Source organism: Ursus arctos, unplaced genomic scaffold (genome assembly GCF_023065955.2).
Source record: "Ursus arctos isolate Adak ecotype North America unplaced genomic scaffold, UrsArc2.0 scaffold_34, whole genome shotgun sequence".
Taxonomy (NCBI): domain Eukaryota; kingdom Metazoa; phylum Chordata; class Mammalia; order Carnivora; family Ursidae; genus Ursus; species Ursus arctos.
Window position 1 is genome coordinate 1,083,985 of NW_026623030.1, and position 19,817 is coordinate 1,103,801.

Below are 19,817 nucleotides of genomic sequence, written 5' to 3' on the forward strand. Positions count from 1 at the left end.
ATGGTCTATTCCCTCAGTGGTCCAAGGTCCAGAGATTACATTTATGGTGACCAGTGGATGAATGGTGATGAAAACCTGAGTAGAAAAAAAAATGTGACTATTGCTAGACAAATAGATCAAATATAAATGGAATGAGAGCTGGATAATATAAATCTTATAACAATTAACCCCCCAGGCACTGAGAAATGTCCCATTATCAAAGCTACACAACTCTATTCTGATTCATCTCTCACTAGAAAGTGTACCATGGACAGTGTAACTTTCTTCTTCATTTCTCATGTTGAAATTTGAGGCTGAAGAAAGGCAAGTGGCTTGTTCATGAGTGGAATGTGCAGAATGTCCTGGCAGGTGCTCCTTTTCCCCTCTTAGGGTTTGCTTACACCTGTGGACCTGACCCTCCATATGGCATGTAGGTAAACAGCTGAGGTGACTGACAAGCTGGTGGGTGTCAATGTTTCATGTTCATCAGCACAACAAGGATTTGTGGGACTGTGGCAGCCTTTAGGTGGGGGAGAGCCCAGCACCAACCACCAACTCACAGCAGATGTTTCCAATGGCATCAGCAGTGATGCTTTCCTAACAGTAGAGAGATCTTCAGAAGTTGATACCCAGAAGAGGGCATAGAAAGAAGGGCCCCAAGAGTTGCATGGTCACAAAGACATAGTCCTGGTATTGTGGAAACACAGAAGGTCCAGGAGCTCACATACCTGAGGTCCTCAGGAGATCTTTCTCTTCTGGGTGAATCAGGCATAAAAATTGCAATTCCTGACCTTCAGAAAACACATGTCAAAGTGTTTGAGTCTAGTCAGCTAAGCTCTGCTGCCCAAGGATGCAAAGTATCTAGAATGAAGTGTCAGATCAGAGGGGGTGAGGAGAGGAAGGTCTAGGAAGCACATTTGCATGCAGGCCACACCCTCCTGAGACAGGGATGGGGAGGAGATAATAGAGGTCTGGGAGACACAAGCCTGGGATTGGGGGTCTCAGAAGGCAGTGCTGTTGAGGAGTCACCACCATGGCCTGGACTCTGGTCTTTCTCAGTCTCCTCACTCAGGGCACAGGTGAGGTCCCCAGGGAAGGGTCCATGGGGACATCTAAGCTGATCGTTTCTCTCCTCTTCAGTTTCACCTGAGGCCCCAGCACAGAGCTAACGATTACATTTATCCTTTTTTTAGGTTCCTGGGCCCAGTCTGCCCTGACTCAGCCAGCCTCAGTGTCCGGGGCTCTGGGACAGACAGTTACCATTTCTTGTACTGGAACCAGCAATGACATTGGAGGTTATAATGGTGTCTCCTGGTACCAACAGTATCCTGGCATGGCCCCCAAAACTCTGATTTACAGAGTAAATACTCGGCCATCAGGGATCCCTGATCGCTTCTCTGGCTCCAAGTCTGGCAACACAGCTACCCTGACCATCTCTGGACTCCAGGCTGAGGATGAGGCTGAGTATTACTGTGCCTCATATAGAAGTGGTAGCACTTATCACAGTGGTCTAAGTTCATGGGGAAGTAAAACCAAAACCTGTCCTCTTCTGGCAAGTTCCCTCCTTGCTTGGAAGATGCTTCCTCAATCCTAACCATGTATAAAGGGGGCTTCATGCAACATGGCCTTGAGAATTCAGTTCTCTCTCAGGTCGTCTCCCTCCTGGATTGTAGTAAAATGGAAAAAGCTCCCTTGTGAATTGTCTGGGAAACTGTCAGTCTCTTTGTTCCTTGACATGTTCGCAGAAGATAGTCTTCCCAATCCTCAGTGGCAGGAAGAGAGGGATAAAGAGACGTGTGCTCTGTATAATTTTTACAGTTCTCAGGAACATCCTTATTTTAAATGACAGCCTCTCACTCCTGTTAGTCCAGGTGGGAGTCATTTATCCAGAAATGACCTTGTTTTACTCAACTAAGTGTCCACCATACTCTAGTCAACATGACCTACCTTGGTGGGATATTGTTCTGCATGTCAGTGTTTGAGAAAACAGCAACTCACTGAACAGCTGAAGATCTAGCTGAAGGAATGAGTAGAAAAGGAACATGTTGTTTTTCCAGTGCCCCTTCTTGTGGACCCCATATCCAAGGACGTTGAGAAGGGGATTTGGCGTTGAGACTCTATGGTATGTAGAAGCTCCCCTCCCCTCAGAACAATGAATCCCTATCCTGGGTTCAGCTCTGTCTTCCTGACAGGGTGGGTTCTTTCCAACATGGTTCCATTTTTCACCTGGGAACAGAAGGCTTCTCTCCAATCCTCAGGAAACCCCACTATATCTGATTTTCATTAGGAGTCCGTCCAACCTCTATTTGGTATCCCAGTTATGACAAATCATTATACACATACACATCATATATATCCAAAGATTCTCTGTCCCTTAATTGAACCTTGTGTAGACCAGAGAAAACCTGTTTCAATAACCAATTGATCTCAGTTTGCCAGAATTTTCCTAGATTTAGCAGTGAAAGTGCCACGTCCTAGCAGTGCCCTCACTCTGGGGCAATTCAGGATGCAAGGTCAGCTTACCTGAGAACTCAGTCTCTCTCATTCTGTTCTCTCCCTTAGTTAACTTTCCAAATCTCTTTCCAGTTGGCTCCTTTCTTCCTCCAATAAATGGTCAATACCTTCATGTGTTAATCATCCAGGCTGGGAATTTGCCACAACAGACCCCTACATCTGGTTCAAATCACAGTAGGAAGGAGCATTTGCTTTTGAGGACACAGCATAAAGACCTGAGTTAGTCCCTCATGTTTGTGGAAGGTGTACACAGATTATATCTGCATGTTGGATGTGTGCCGTTGTGGAGAAAACCTGTAGGAGGTAGAGGGTCCACTGTCTGGTTATTCTCTGTGGTATCTGGCATAAGTGTGCCTCCAGACTGGAATGACATCAATAGGACCTTTAGCAAATATTGACATGTACATAGGAGGTAGGAGGCACCATTGCCTATTCTAATGAGTCTCTCAAAGGTGGGGCCACAGTATCTTTCTGAGAAAGTAGTTCATATGTTAATTGTAGGTAACCTTACAGAATAATCCTGCGTATAGATATTGTGTGAACAGGATGGCTCCAATATGACATAATGGGGCTGCTGTAGCCCTTTGTGTCTTGAGTGTGTGGAGACTCAAGTCGTAGGAACAGCCTCTTGGGTATTCTGAAACGGTGAAGCAGTATACACTTAAGTACTTTTATGAAAAGATGAGAGAGTGGTCGCTAATTTCCAAATTAGGTAAAATTGGTGTGCGAGATTTTAATAGTTTTAGGTGGAGAGAGGTCACTTTTTAAAACATGTTTTTTAATTAAGTAATTTATGACCTTGAGAGAAAGAGAGAGAAAATGAGACAGAAAGCACGAGTGGGGAGAGGGAGAGGGAGAAACATACTCCCGGTGAACAGTGAGTCTGACCCAGGGCTTCATCCCAGAAACCTGGAGCATGAACTGACCCGATGGCATACCTTTAACTGACTGAGCCACCTAGGTGCCTCTTAAAATTTTTTTTAAGTTTTTGAAAAGTGGTCTCCACACCCAACATGGTGCTGAAACTTATGAACCTGATCAGGAGTCACACGCTCTACTGACTGGGCCAGCCAGGCACCCCTAACGAGATTACTTTTGATAGAGATGATTTGAAATATTCTAAGTGTCCCTATGCTCTAAATATCCAGCAGTGTTTTTCTGTTCAGTGCAATCAGGGAATCAGCACCTCCACTCAATTCTCATTGATGAGTTCATAGAATTTCTCATTAAGTGCCAGTCATTCTCCTGGGCATCATTTCTGCATTTTTTCTTATTTTAAAATTGCTTGTGTATAAGGAATCATCAACTTTCATTTGCCTTATAAAGTAAGATGCTGGGTATTGATTTCTTATATTTTTAATCACATTTGCTATGTTTCTTATTGAATCATAAGGATATTGTGTGCATGTGGTCATTTTGTCACTTTTGGATGATAGTGGGATTTATTGTTTGAATATCACGTCTTATTGCATGGACACAAAAATCCAAAGGGTTTGAAATCAATCAGCGGCTCCTGCCTTTTGCAGAGGGAGAGCTGAATTTGTTTCTGTTACTAACAGAACACAGAACAGAAGCAACCGGCTCATTGTAAAGTTCAGGGTTTTATTCCTGCAAGAAGTGCCTGAGATCCCGAAAATTCTCAGGAGGCCTCTCCAAAGTGATTTCAAGGGACAAGTATCCAGTCAACGAGGCTACAAAGTCATGCTCAGATGTCCAGGTGATTGACTTATGAAAAAGTCAATTTTTGGTATTTTATACATACCAACCATTTGGTATTGTATAACATAATAGACACTGTTATCTAAATTCTCTCCAAAATTATACTACATGAGAATTTAAAACACACAAGAATGACTGTGATTGTCAAAACCAAATCTATCAACTCTAGCAATGACCCTTTTCCTTCTGCCCCAATCGCTGAGGCCATGAGGTAGCTAACTGGTCCAACCCTAGGCCAGTTTGTCATCTCCCTTGTGCTCTGAGAAATACCTATTAAAGATATGTGAATAGTGGCACTTAAATGGTTTCTTTAGAACATCCACACTGCGTAGATTCCTAATGTGTTTCCTAAGGGGACATTTCTCTTGTGGCAAAGAACAGTCAGCCTCAATCAGAATTTCCCCTTAATTTTTTTATATTTATTTATTTATTCATTCATTCATTTATTTATTATTTGTTATTTCAAGGAGGCTTTTTTATTTTTTATTTTTTATAATAATTTTTTATTATGTTATGTTAGTCACCATACAACAAGGAGGCTTTTTATTTTTTTTTAAAGATTTTATTTATTTATTCAACAGAGACAGAGACAGCCAGAGAGAGAGGGAACACAAGCAGGGGGAGTGGGAGAGGAAGAAGCAGGCTCATAGCGGAAGGGCCTGATGTGGGGCTCGATCCCATAACGCTGGGATCACGCCCTGAGCTGAAGGCAGAAGCTTAACCACTGTGCCACTCAGGCGCCCCTAGGAGGCTTTTTAAATAAAGCATTTAGGGTCCCTTCGTTGGCTCAGTCATTAAGTGTCCGACATTGGCTCAGGGCCTGATCCAGGCATTCTGGGATCCAGCCCCGCATCAGACTCCTCTGCTGGGAGCCCGCTTCATCCTCTCCCACTTCCCCTGCTTGTGCTCCCTCTCTCGCTAGCTTCTCTCTCTCTGTCAAATAAATAAATAAAATCTTAAATAAGTAAGTAAGTAAATAAATAAATAAATAAATAAATACAAAAAGGATTTAAATTAGAAGTTCTTTTACGGACATGTTTTTCTTTCTATATATTGAATATCAAAATTTCCCTTACATGACTTCATCCTGTTTATTATTAAACTCTGTCTTTGGAAGAGCAAGTAGTGCTTTTTTTTTTATATATATACACTAAGCTACCCACATTTTAATACTAATAATTATTGAAGCTTTCCCGCTTTAAACCGCGTTGTTTAGAAAGCACATTAGGTCAGGCATCTCCTTCTAGATGGAGAGGAATTTACCTCAGGAAGGTGCACAGCTCTGAGGTTAGTTAGTCTTTCTGCAGAGATGATTAAGACAAGAATGAATTTCTGTCCGATGGACTCAACATAGAAATGTACTCTGATGAGAGGTTCCTGAAGTTGAGTCCTTTAGAGTAATCCTGACCCCAGTTCCCTTCTACCAGATCCACAAACACTGGAGAATGAAATCATGGTTTTCTTTAGGTTATCCTCAATGCTGACTGAGTTCTCTATCCTTCTGCAATAGTTTTTATATCAACATCAAGAGAAACCAACCCTTTCTCTCTCCATGCCATTGTTCTCACCCAGACTTTCTTCAGGGGTTGGTTTTATTTGACCTCTAACCCAAGAACTGTCACACTATCAGGAACCCTGTGACAAGGCTGTGGAGGAAGAAAATCTACCTGGTCTTGAGAGGCGGACCCAAGTCACCTGGTGTGGTAGGTGACCTATTCCATTCCTGAGGAAGATGGAGACAAAGACAAATGAACTCTAACGCATTGAAGATGGATCTAGGGACCTGGTAGTGACTGGAAGGGAAGAAGGAAGGAGGAGAAGGATAACATGAAGGATTCCAGCTCTCACTCAGCTGCCTTCCTTGGTGCTTGGGTTGCACCATCTGTGGCCACCAAGGGGAAGCATGGACCTGGATTTTGGGAAAGTCACGGTTGTGATTGACCCCGACCTGCATGAAGTCCCAAGAGCTGATTCTTCTTGAGTCCTGCAAGGAAGGACCACGTGAGATGGTTGATCCAAATCGATTGTGTCTCAATAAGTTCTCACTCAAAATCCAAAAACGCCCCCAGGCCTCAGGCTCAGAGCCTTGTGATGAAGGTAACCAAACGATGCATGAGAACCCACCTTACTGAGGTGCAGAGGAAGGCTGTGAGACGTGTGAACAACTCCAGCTGTTTTTGGTGCTTACAAAGAAAGAGTGAATCTCTTCTAATTCCAGCCCTTCTGGATTTTTTCCCACCGTCAATGCACACAGCACAAAGGTAAGTTCTGGGATTATTTGTCAAATACATGGGGACTCTCACAGTAGGAACAAAGGGACGTTCCAAGTCTGGCTCCATTTCCTGGGCAGTGACATGCACTCTGCCTTAGAAAATCCATGTCAAAATGTTTTAATCCTTCATCCAAGTGCCTCGGCTTAGATGCAGAAATTTCTAGAATGAAGGGTCAGATAGTAGGAGGTAAGGAGGGGCTGGTGGGAAGCATAATTGCTTGAAGACCCCTCATGTTCTGTGGCAGGGGGAAGGTATAACAGAGTTGTGGTGCAGCCAGGCCCGGGGTTAGGGCTCAGAAAGCAGTGCCTTTGGGACCATCTCCACCATGGCCTGGATTCAGGTCTTCCTCACCCTCTTCACCTGGGGCACATGGAGCCTCCAGGAAGGACCACAGGGACATCTGGGCTGGCATTTTGTCTTCCTTTCCTCAGTTTCTTTGAGGCCGCAGCAATGATCTCATGAGAGTGTGTTACTTTGAGTTAAGGGCCACTCATTTTCCATTTCATCTCTTCTGGATAGTGTATCTTTCTTTTTTCCCCCACTTTCTATAGTTATGGAAGCATCTTGCTTCATTCAACCTGAATGATAAGGATCTTGGCATTAATTTTTGTTTTATTTCAATTTACTTTAGCTTTATTGAATATCTGTTATGATTATATTTGTAAAAATGGCCACTTTGTTCCCATTCAGGGCAGTCTTGCTTCTTATTTGTATTTCATGCTTTCTTTTGAGGTCACAAAAATGCAGAATAATAAAATCAAATAAGGTTCCCTGCACCATGATGTCCTGAATTTGTTCTAACAGAGCATGAATTGTACTAACAGAGCATGGATCAGAATAAATTCAGCTCCCGTAAGTACCACACAAGAAGAACCTGGACACCTGGATTGTACCCAGGGAACCTCTCTATAGCGATCACAGGAGGCAATGATCTAATCTACAAGACTGCTAACTGACCCCAAAAACACTGATGGATTTAAGAGGTCATTAAGCAGTTACCATTTCATTATCTCATTAATACACATCATTAATTCTGAAGTAATAAAGGACACATAAGTTAAAAACACACATGAACAATGCTTTCAAATAAGAATGCTATCACTTTCTCCTGGTACAGATTTTCTTTTCCACACCCCCATTTATACCAATTATTTCCTCCCACCTTTGACCAAGGCATCAATTCTTTTGTGCTCTTCAACAGTCTTTCCTGGGGTATGACCAAGGACATTAAAATAGGTTTATCCAAACATTCACACTCTAGAAATATGCCCATTTTCTGAGTGTACATTCCCATTTCTGTTCTCACAAGGACTGTCCGCCTTGATTGGAGTCTTTGCCCCAAACCCATCTCTTTTAGAAAACATGGTACGTCAATGGGATAGGCTGGTGATGGGTAGTAAGGAGGGCACGTATTGCATGGTGCACTTGGTGTTATACGCAACTAATGAGTCATCGAACTTAACATCCAAAAACTAGGGATGTACTGTATGGTGACTAACATAATATAATAAAAATATTATTATAAAAAAAAGAAAACATGATAGGTCAAAAATCCCTTTGTGGATGAAAAGAGTTTACATCAGAAGACACACAGCTCTGAGTGGGAATTCCTTTCAATATGCACTAAGGGATAGGATGAAGAATGTCCAAGTCCCTGTGAGCCATAGACACACTCTTTGCGGAATTTCTGGGGAGAGTCACAGCCTCTGCTCTGTGTGATATGACTCCAAAAGGTAACTCTTTCAAACTCCTCAACAGGATAACAGAGGCCGAAGGAGATGCCTGCTCAGTGCAATGACCACAACTCTCAGGAAAATCCTCACTTTACATGCCTCCATCTCCTACACCAGTGCAGATTGGCCTAGAGAAAGGACGCTTGAATTATCATTCACTTACTCTCTTCTCTATCGTGCTGTAATCAGTATGACCCTCCTTGAACACAGGCAGCAACCTCTTTGACCTTGTCTGCAATCACTTCCTGCTAGACATGATTAAAGGCAAGGGAACTAAAAAGAAGACTGATCTCTTGGGATCCCATGAAGATAAAAGTCTTTGGGACAGCAAAGGAAACCGTTGAGAAAACTAAAAGACAATCTACAGAATGGAGAATATATTTGCAAATGTCTTATCAGATAAAGGGGTAGTATCCAATATCTATCAAAAACTTATCAAACTCAACAACCCAAAAACAAATAATCCGGTCAAGAAATGGGCAGAGGACAGGAACGACATTTCTCAAAAGAGTATAAACAAATGGCCAACAGACACATGAAAAATGCTCTACATCACTTGGCAGCAGGAAAATACAAACCAAAACCACAATGAGATGCCACCTCACACCAGGCAGAATGGCTAAAATTAACAAGTCAGGAAACAACATATGTTGGCAAGGATTCCGAGAATGCGGAACCCTCTTACACCGTTGGTGGGATAGCAAGCTGGTGCAGCCACTCTGGAAAATAATCTGCAGGTTCCTCTAAAAGTTGAAAATGGAGCTACCCTATGACCCAGCAATTGTACTACCAGGTATTATTCCAAAGATTACAAATGTCATGCTCCGAAGGGGCACCTGCACCGCAGTGTTTATAGTAGCAATGTCCACAATAGCCAAATGATGGAAAGAGCCCAGATGTCCACTGATAGATGAATGGATAAAGAGGATGTGGTTTATAAATGTGTACATACACACAGATATAAAATAGAATATTACTCAGCCATCAAAAGTATGAAATCTTTCCATTTGCAAGGATGGTTGGAACTAGAAGTTATTTGGCTGAGCAAAGTGAGTCAATCAGTGAGAGACAATTATCATACGATTTAACTCATATGTGGAATTTAAGAAACAGAACAGAATCAGAGGGGAAGAGAGGGAAAATAAAATAAGACAAAATCATAGAGGGAGACAAACCATGAGAGACTCTTAACTACAAGAAACAAACTGAGGGCTGCTGGAAGGGAGGTGGATAATGGGATGGGGTAACCGGGTGATGGGCATTAAGTAGGGCACTTGATATAATGAGCACTGGATGTTATCTGCAACTTATGAAACACATAACTCTATCTCTGAATCTAATTATACATTATATGTTAATTAATTGAATTCAAATTTAAAAAAGTAAAGAAAAAAATTAAGAAGAAGTCCATATCTTTTAGCGATATTAAAGGAATTACAGGGAAAAGAATGATGACCCTCCTTGCTGGGTTAATTCAGGAAAACAGCAGCAGGAGGAGGAAGAGATGCCTTTGGAGGGGCCAGGGGCCTGGTATTGAACAGGGAGGGCAAGGAAGCTGGAGTAGAGGAACACAGGAGAGATTTCCTGATCCCACTTAGCTATCTTCGCTGCTCCTTGGGTTGCACCATGGGAGGCCACCATGGGACAGTGAGGGCCTGCATTGGGAGAAGGGCATGGTTGTGGTTTACCCAGTCCTGATTAAGACCCAAGAGCTCTTTCATCCATTGGACCCTCCTATAGGGGAAAAGGGATGGTGTTTTTCCCATGTGTTGCACTGTGTTTGGTCCAGGCCATGGGACACTGATTGGAAGATAGGAAACTCACCATGGGTTTGATGTTTCTTCAAATGTCAGTGCCTTCCCCAATCTCTTCTCTGTGCTTCAGTTTTCTATGGATGGGAACATCTAACCCTTTGCGGGGCCCCTGGGATTATGGTGGTATGCAGAGGGAGTAATGGCAGTGTCTTCTTTTTCTGACTTAAATGTAACCGAAAAGGGAAAATGCTGATGTTAATATGGAAATTTGTCAGGTTGAGCCATAGGGAGTAGAAAAGGGGGGAAACTGGAAAAGAGTTTTGAAAGCTTTTAGAGGAGGTCCCATGTGTCTGCTAACATCTCTCCATGCAGCAAAGTTGGAGAGAGGCCAGGAAATCTGGGACTAGGGAGTGCTGAGACAAAAGGGTATCAGAACAGGGTCCCTCTCCTGGCACCAAGGCAGGAAGTAAGAGACCCAGGGGAGGGCCTTGGCCAGAGGAGATTGCTCAGGTCTCCTGGGGCAGACATGATGCCCAGGTCAAGGCTGCTGGGGAGATTCAAAGCATTCTGCCCAGACCATGGGTGCAGTCAGGGGGTCCTCTTGGAGCTCTAGTCACTTGGCTCTGGCTTCTCCCCGGTTTCCCATCAGCATCCAGTCCCTGGAAGCCAACAGGGTTGACAAAGAAGGGCTTCAGCCAAATGTTGTCCTCCTTCCAAAGGGAGGGTCCCACTCTCCAAAGGGAGAATCAAGGGGGATGGCGGGCCCTAGGGAGTGGATGGAGCAGAGGTCGAGGGGCTGGTGGTAGCAGAGAGTGTCTCCCTCGACTCTCAAATACCTCCTTTGTTTCATTGTCTACTGAGTGTGCTTAGTACCACTGAGCATCCTGATGGTCCTGGCTCGGAGACTCTGACCCTGCCTCCCCCGTGTCTACTGCAAGGAAACCAGGAGGGAACTGGTGTGGGGCACAGCATTGCCCTCCTCTCTCCCCGACTCCCAGACACCAGGGCGAGGGTTGCTGGGACCGGAGGAGGGATTCTGAGGCTACCCTAGGTTCTCCAGGACTCCAGCAGGCACCAGCATGTCCTCAGCACACAGGGCAGGAGACACCCAGGCGCTGCTGCATGGTGTGGAGAAGGGAGAACTAAGAGTAGAGCCTGAACCCCAGGCTTGCCAGGTGCACCTGAGTAGTTGTATCTACCAGAGCACTAAGGAAGGGCAGAGTGTTCCAGGCACAGAGGCAGGGACACGGCCCTCAGTGCACTGGGGGAGTAGGCAATGGGAAGATGTACTTCCTTGCACCACCACCCGGCAGGTCGTCCTCTCCACAGGCTCCCTGCTCAAGCTGATGGCCACATTGAATTGGTGTCCAGTTTATCCTTCCTTCCTGTGTGTGTCCTGTTGCTGCTACCTGTTGCGGGTTGTGATCATGAGGTTTTTCCAGTGATGTGTAGCTACTGCCTATTGTATGCATACATGACTCCGTATGCCTCATTGATTTACAATGAATGGTCACCTCTTCTAGGAAGACCACATGTGGACAGTTTAGGAAATTCAGAGAGGGTTGATAAGGAGCAAAGACAGGAAAGGTTTTGCTAATAGCAGATTGGGGCTTCCCATGCACTGCAGGCCCCCTGACTTACCTGCCAGTGTGGTACCTACCAGTGAAGATTATTGCTTTAGCCTTTCATTTAGAGAAGGACGAAAGTCGAGAAAACTGAAACACACACACACACACACACACACACACAGACATACAGACACACACACGCTGAGGGGCCCCTGGGTTGCACACTTGGTTAGGCATCTGCCTTCAGCACAGGTCAAGATCTGGAGTCCTGGGATAGAGCCCCACAGCTCAGCAGGGAGTCTGTTTCTCCCTCTGCCACTCCCCCTGCTCCTTCCCTCTCAATCTCTCTCTCAGATAAATAAATAAAATCTTTTACACACACACAAACACACACACACACATACACACACACACACGACTGAGAAAACAACTCTAGGCTAAAATGAAATGGAAAGTTGAACAATATGACATTTATAACGAATACCAGTCTTGGGCACACAGACATGTTCGCCATCAACCTGCCCTTGCCTTCTCAGGTTCATCCCTCCATAGAACACCTGCCATGGGCAGCATGATTTTTCGTCTTCGCATTTAGGTTGAGAATCAGAGTAGGGGAAAGGGAAGCTGTTTGTTTAAGGATAAAAGGGCCGAAGGAGGAAGAGCAGACACAGATGTACAGCTGTTGCTCCTGGCCTGTGCTCCTGGTTCCCTCCAGTGGTTTCCTCACACCTGCACACCTTCTTCTCTATAGGGCAGGTGGTGAGTGGTAAGAGATGACTGATTCACTAGTGGGATCCAGTGTTGAGATGCTTCAGCACAAAGGACTTGGGGTGGGATCAGCGATGAGCCTGCAGCAAGGGGAGACCCTGCCTCCCTCCCCACCAACAGCAGGTGTTTGTGTATCATAGACAACAACACTTTCCTAACCATATAGAGACTCTGAAGAGTGGGCACCCTTCAGAGGGCATTTCCTGGGGAACACAGGCCTGGGATCCCCAAGGAGACACAGTCATGTCATAGCAGAGACACTGAAAACCAGGTACCCATCAACTCAGGGGACTTCAGCACACCTGCGAGATCAATGCAAGTTATTTACAAACAAGCTGATGGGTTTTGATGTTGCACATGCACCAGTACAAACAAGTAGGGGTGGGGACGGTGACAGCTTGCAGCTGGGTGAGAGCCCGCCACCACCACCAACTCACAATAGATGTTTCCACTGGGGTGGGCAGTAACTCTGTCCTAAGGGTAGAAACATTTTCAGAAGGAGCCCAGCAGAGGGCACAAAAGAAAGGGCCCCTGCCTCGAATGTTCACAGAGACACGGTCATGGCAGAGCAGAAACACAGAAGGGCCAGAAGCTCATCACCATGAGTATCAGGAGCTCTTTATCTTCTGGACAAACAAGGCATAGATATTCAAGTTCCTGACTTTCAGAAATACATGGAAAGTGTTTCAACCTTTTCCACTAAGCTCTGTTGTCCAAAGATTCAGAAGTATCTCTCTTATTCAGGGCACAGGTGGGGTCTCCAGGGAAGGCACCATGAGGACATCTGGGTTGATCCACTGTCTCTAGTCAGACTCCCCTGAGGTTCCAGCACTGACCTAATAAGGGTGTGTTTTTCCTCTTTTTGTGTTTCTGGGCCCAGACTGCCCTAACTAGTTTCCCTCAGGGCCTGGGGCTCTGGAAACAGGAATGACATTGGCAGGCATAATGATGTCTCCTGGCACCAACAGCATCCGGGCATGGCCCCCAGAGATCTGATTTATAATGTCCATACTCGGCTGTCAGGGATCACTGATCCTTTCTCAGGCTCCAAGCATGGAAACACAGCCGCCCTGACTGTCTCTGGGCTCTAGGATGAGGATGAGGCTGAGTATTACTGTTGTTCATATGCTGATAGTGGCACTTTCCACAGTGGTCCGAGTTCATGAGGAACTGACACGAAAGCCTGCCTTGTGCTCACAGGATCTCCCCTTGTTCTAAGGATGCTTTCCAAGCCCTTTGAACCAGGGGCTTCATGCAGCATGCTCTTGAGAATTATGTTCTTTCTCAGGTCCTCTCCTTGATCAACATAAGATCCAGGAGCCACACTCCCTCTGCTCTTTTCCTTTGGTACAATGATGGCTTCTTCTTTCCCTTTTTGCTCTGTCCCAGAGAGGGACTTTTCTCATCTTTTCAACTCAGCAGCAAGGAAATGAAGAGTCAGTGTCTCCACCAGCACAGGCTCTTTCTACAAGATCTCCTTTTCTTCTAGAAAGGAAGACATAGCTGATGGGTTTGTCCCCCTTTTCTCTGGAAAGTCAAAGCATCTATTTCCCTGATAAACAACCAGTGTGTAGCTGGAGCTTCAGTTGTGATTAATTGCTAATTATATAAAAATAAATTAAGTACTTTAATAATTTATAAATAGATCCATGAATTGTTTGAACAACTGAATGAAGCAAGGCTTGGGCATCAGAAGATCTAGAAGGTGTATGTCATGTTGCAGAAGTTTCCCACTTTAGCACTGGAAGTGCCATGTCCTCACAACAGCCTCATTCCCTGGTGGGGTATCAGGAGAGATGGTCACTGTGATGGTTAAGTTTTTGTGTCTATCTACGTGGGTCAGAGGGTGCCCAGATGCAACATTATTTCTGGGTGTTGACAGTATTCCTGGCTGAGATTAGAATTTGAATTTGTGGGTTCAATACAGCAGATTGCTCTTCCTAAAGTGTGTGTGAATGACCCAATCCATGAGGGCTTGAGTGGATCGGAAGCCAGACATGGAGGAACTCACCTCCCTCATCTCATCTCTGATTGAGCCGGAAATCTTATTTCAACTTCTCCAGCTCTTAGACCGGAATTCACATCATTGGCTTCCATGGTTCTCGGGCCTTGGACTCTAGGTGAATCACACCATTGACCTTCTGGGGTCTGTAAGTTGCAGATGGAAGCTCATTAACTTCCATGCTTCAATAATCATGTGCACCAATTTTCATATATATAAAATTTCATATGTATGAAAATATATTTTTTAATGTATAAGTATCTTTTTTGTACATTCTATATAATGTATATTTCCTATAATGTATATGTATATAATTATGTGCAAAACATTATATAGTTACGTACAAAATATGAAATATATTTATATATCTATACACATTGCACATAATATATTTAAAATATAAATACACACAGATATATATATATATATATATATATATATATATATACACACACACACACACACACACATGCACACCCACAACTCATATTAGTTCTGTTTCTGGGGAGAGCCTTGAATAATAGTCGCACACTTGAGAGCTCAGTCTTTCCATAATGTTCTCACCATCAATTATTTTCAAATCTTTTGACCACCTACCATATTCCTTTCCCTGATAACAGTCAGCAACTTTAGGCTTGAATCATCAAGGCCAGAACAGTGTCATATATGGAAACCCTTAGCAGACGGGTCCCAGCACATTGGAAAGGGGGCCTGTGCTACCAAACAGGATAGTGTATTGAGTCATGGACCATTGTCTATGTGAGGCTGGTCAGAGTCTGCACCTGCTGTGGGGTGTGGGTCTTCACAGAGACAAACAAGTTGGCAGAGGGACCACTGTCTGGTTGGCCTGAGGTCTTCTAGTGTAAGACATCTCCCTGACTGTCATGGCATCAGTGAGATCTTTACAAAGTATCCACATGCACATAGGAGGGCAGGGAGCCCCCATGCCACTTCAACTGTGTCTCCTATTAAATGGGACCACAGTTTCCTTCTGAGAAATTAGTTTCTATTTTCATAATAGGGAAATTACCAGGAAAATCACAGGCTAGATGTCAAGTGAACAGGTCAATCCAGTATGAGATCTGTGGAGCTGTCATTGCATCTTGTATGGTGTGACTCAAACTATAGGAACAGTCTTCTATGTCTTCTCAAATAATTCAACAAACCATATTTTCAAATCTTGTTTTTGAAGATGAGAAAAGAGACACCTTTGATAAAACAACTGGAAATGTTTTAGAAGTTCTTAAGGTCAGTATATCCATCGATGTCTTTTTTTTTTTTTTCTCCATCTGAAGTCTGGAGTTTAATTTTTTTTATTATGTTCAGTTAGCCACTGTATAATACATCATTAGTTTTTGATGTAGTGTTCAATGATTCATTAGTTACATATAAACCAGTACTCACCACAACATATACCTTCCTTAATACCCATCACCTGGATACCCCATCCCCTGATCCCCTCCCCTCTGAAACCCTCAGATTGTTTCCTGGAATGCATAGTCTCTCATGGTTCATCTTCCCCTATGATTCCCCCTCCCTTCAGTTTTCCCTTCCTTCCCATAATGTCCTCTGTTCTATTCCTTATGTTCCACATAAGAGTTAAACCATATGATAATTGTCTTTCTCTGCTTGACTTATTTCACTTCGCATAATCCCTTCCAGTTCCATCCACGTCAATGCAAATGGTGAGTATTCATTCCTTCTGATAGCTGAGTAATATTCCATTGTATATATGAACCATATCTTCTTTATCCATTTGTCTGTTGAAGAGCATCTAAGCTCCTTCCACAGTTTGGCTATTGTGGACATTGTTGCTATCAACATTGGGGTGTATGAGCCCCTTCTTTTTAGTACATCTGTATCTTTTGCTTAACACCAGTAGTGCAATTGCTGAGTCATAGGGTAGCTCTATTTTTAGCATCTTGAGGAACCTCTATACAGTTTTCCAGAGTGTATGTACCAGCTTGCATTACCACCAACAGTGTAAGAGGGTTCCCTTTTATCCACATCCTCGTCAACATTTTTTTTATGCCTCCTTAATTTTGGTAATTCTATCTGCTGTAAGGTGGTATCTCATTGTGGTTTTGATTTGTTGAGTATTTTTTATGTGTCTGTTAGCCATTTGTGTGTCTTCTTTGGAGAAGTGTCTGTTCATGTCTTTTGCCCATTTTTTGACTGGATTATTTTTTGTTTTTTTTTGGGGTGTTGAGTTTGAGAGGTTCTTTATAGATCTTGGATGTCAGCCCTATTCTCTAATATCATTTACAATATCTTCTCCCATTCCATAGATTGTCTCTTAGTTTTGTTGACTGTTTCCTTTGGTGTGCAGAAGCATTTTATCTTGGTGAATCCCAAAAGTTCATTTTTGCTTTTGTTACCTTTCCTTTGGTGACGTGTATTGAAAGAAGTTAAGTGGCCTATGTCGAAGAGGTTACTGCCTACGTTCTTCCCCAGGATATTGGTAGATTCCTGCCTTACGTGGGTGCTTTTATTATTCTACATGGGAACGGAATTGGCATGTGAAAAAGTCACCATTCACATGCTCATTTATTTTCTGGGTCAGATCCCAGACATGTTGTCTCAATATTTTTTCTCTCTTTCTCTCTGTCTCTTTTAACTTGCTATTGTGTATGGAATCTCTATATTTATCATAACCTAAAAGAAAAGAACGTCGTTATTCATTTTTTTATTTTAAAAAATTTACATGCTTTTGCTCTATTACTCATTCATTATTTTATGTGCCAGTTTTCATTTTGCCTCCTTTTTGAGGGAGTCAAGATTATTATATCTATGTCACGTGTAATTAATGGGCACATTATTGCAGCAGAATTTTACATAAAACACTAACTCTTCTATTATAAGTGGTGCTGATGGTGCCTCTAGAACTCACAGAAAATGGAACAGGTGCACGGCAGCTCCTCATGAAGATCAGTGGTTGGTGTTTTGCAGGAAGCATCTGGATGCTTGGGATGTTCACAGGAGGTCTCTCTGCAGCCATCCCAAGAGATAGGGATCCAAACTAATGGGCTTTAAATCTCGTTTCAGATGGGTGCTGATATTGACAGTGTCATGATCTATTACTCTATTATTCTCCAAAATATAGACATCATTACCTAAACAAAGGTCTAAATAGTTCAGTAATTGAATGTTTCAAGCACACAAACAATCATCTCACAATCTAAACTATTCTTTTTCCCACAAACGCTTTTCCTTTTCCCCCATACCAGAGACCACCACTCTCTTCATCCCATGCTCTGGGACAGCAACACATTGTTGAGAACTTCTTGCAATCACCTGTCAGGTGGTATGAACAGTGACATGAAAAGGGTGTCATCAGAGCATCTCTATTCCATAAAATTCCTGGAAAGATCTGTCAGTGCTGACCAGTTTTTCTACAAATCCACCTCCTCTTACAAAAACACAAGTTTCTTGCTGTGGATAAGGAGACCTTGCCCCAGGAAGAACACAGCTGTGGTCAGGTCACAAAGTGTGCACGAAGAGACAGACTGAGAACATCCTGTGTCCCCTGTAGCACACAGACTTGCCCTGGTGAGAAGTCCCTGGAGCTGGGTCCCTGAGGCCAAACTTGACTCCTGTCCTCTTTTCCCAGAGGCTCAGAGCCTGAATCCTTTCTCTGGATTTCAATGAGGTATTTCTCCACCCTACTCCCCTCCCTCTTTCTTGCATTATTCTTCTTTTCTAATCATATTGAGAACTCAATCATTTTCTCAATGTCCCTCTTTTGTCAGACCATCACCATCTCCTGTGCCAGAAGCAGCAGTAACATTGAGAGTGGTAATTCTGTCTCCTGGTATCAGCAACTCGCAGGCACATCCCCCAAACTCCTGATTTATAATGGAAATACTCGGCGATCAAGGAACCCTGATCCCTTCTCTGGCTCCAGATCTGGAAACATGGCCTCCATGACCATCTCTGGGCTCTAGGCTGAAAACGAGGTTGAGTATTACTGATACTCATATGGTAGGTAGCTACACTTTTTCACAGTGATCCCATCTCATGAGGAAATGAGGCCAAAGCCTACCCTCTGTTCAAAGGCTCCCTACTTGCCCTGAAGGTGCTCAACAACGTGGCGACATCTGGATGCACATTTCTATGGAAGCCCCTTATTCTCTGGGGCAGGTGCAGTAGTTTCTTTAGGAATTCACACTTCAGACAATTCGTAGTCCGTTTCCTGAAAGTCCTGTCTCTTCTGAAAGGGACTATTGAGCCTTGTTTGGTATTTCCCCTTTAAACCACCTCATGAGAAAGCACACAAGGTCAGGCAGCTCTCTTGGAATGGAAAGGACTTTACCCCAGGAAGGTCCACGGTTATGACTTGTTAGTCTCTGTACAGACAAGGTTAAGTGAAGAATGTCCTCTGCCCCACCTGATAGAGAAATGCACTCTGATATTAACTCGGAGAGTTACACTCTTTAGAGTAATCCTGACCCCAGTTCCCTTCTACCTAATTCACAAACCCTAGAAAATTGCTCCTGTTTACGTTGGCTGTTTCTGATGCTGACTGAACTCTCTCTCTTTCTCTTTCTCTCTCCCAATATTTTTTGTTTCAACAGAAGTAAAGAATATCTTTTTTCCACCTGTGCCATAGTTCTCATCCAGGCTTTCTTCAGGGGATGGTTTAATTTGACCTCTGATATTTCCTCAGCACTGAGACCACAACTGCCACACTAACACGAACCCTGTGACAAGGCTGTTCAGGGGGACAAGCTACCTGGTTCTGAGAGATAGGGTCTGAAGCACCTGGTGTGGCAGGTGACCCATTCCTTTCTTGAGGAAGATGAATTTAAGAGGGATCTAATGATTTGGTACTGACTGGGAGGGGAAGAAGATAAGAGGAGAAGGAGCAGAGCAGATACTATGAGAGACTATGGACTCTGAGAAACTAGCTGAGGGCTTCAGAGGGGAGGAGGGTGCGGGAATGGGATAGGCTGGTGATGGGTAGTAAGGAGGGCATGTATTGCATGGTGCACTGGGTGTTATACACAACTCATGATTCATTGAACTTTACATCAAAAATCAGGGATGTACTGTATATTGACTAACATAATATAATAACAATAATTATAAGAAAGAAAGAAAGAGAAAGAAAGAAAGAAAGAAAGAAAGAAAGAAAGAAAGAAAGAAAGAAAGAAAGAAAGAAAGAAAGAAAGAAAGAAAGAAAGAAAGAAAGAAAGAAGAAAGAAAGAAAGAAAGAAAGGAAGAGAAAGAAAGAAAAAGAATTCCAGCTCTCACTCAGCAGCCTTCCCTGGTGCTGGCTTACACCATCTGTGACCAACAGGGGGCAGCAAGGACCTGGATTTGGGGAAGGTCATGACTGACATTTACCCTGACCTGTGCAGAGACCCAAGAGCACATTCTTCCTGAGTCATGTAAAGGAGGACCATGTGTGTTGGGTGATCGAAATCTAATATTCCCCAATAAGTTCCCTGCATCAAAGGCCAATGGACACCACCAGGCCTCAGCCTTGAGTCCTGCAAGGAAGGGGA

At 43.6% G+C, this 19,817-nt stretch overlaps 1 gene segment (V, D, J or C); it reads left to right on the forward strand.

Annotated features, from left to right (window-relative positions):
- The first annotated feature begins 974 nt into the window (after positions 1 to 974).
- On the forward strand, positions 975 to 18,254 carry LOC125283011 (immunoglobulin lambda variable 2-14-like). The segment is given in 3 exon segments: positions 975 to 1,058; positions 1,173 to 1,531; positions 18,060 to 18,254. Coding segments are annotated over 3 exon segments (600 nt in total).
- The last annotated feature ends 1,563 nt before the right edge of the window (positions 18,255 to 19,817 follow it).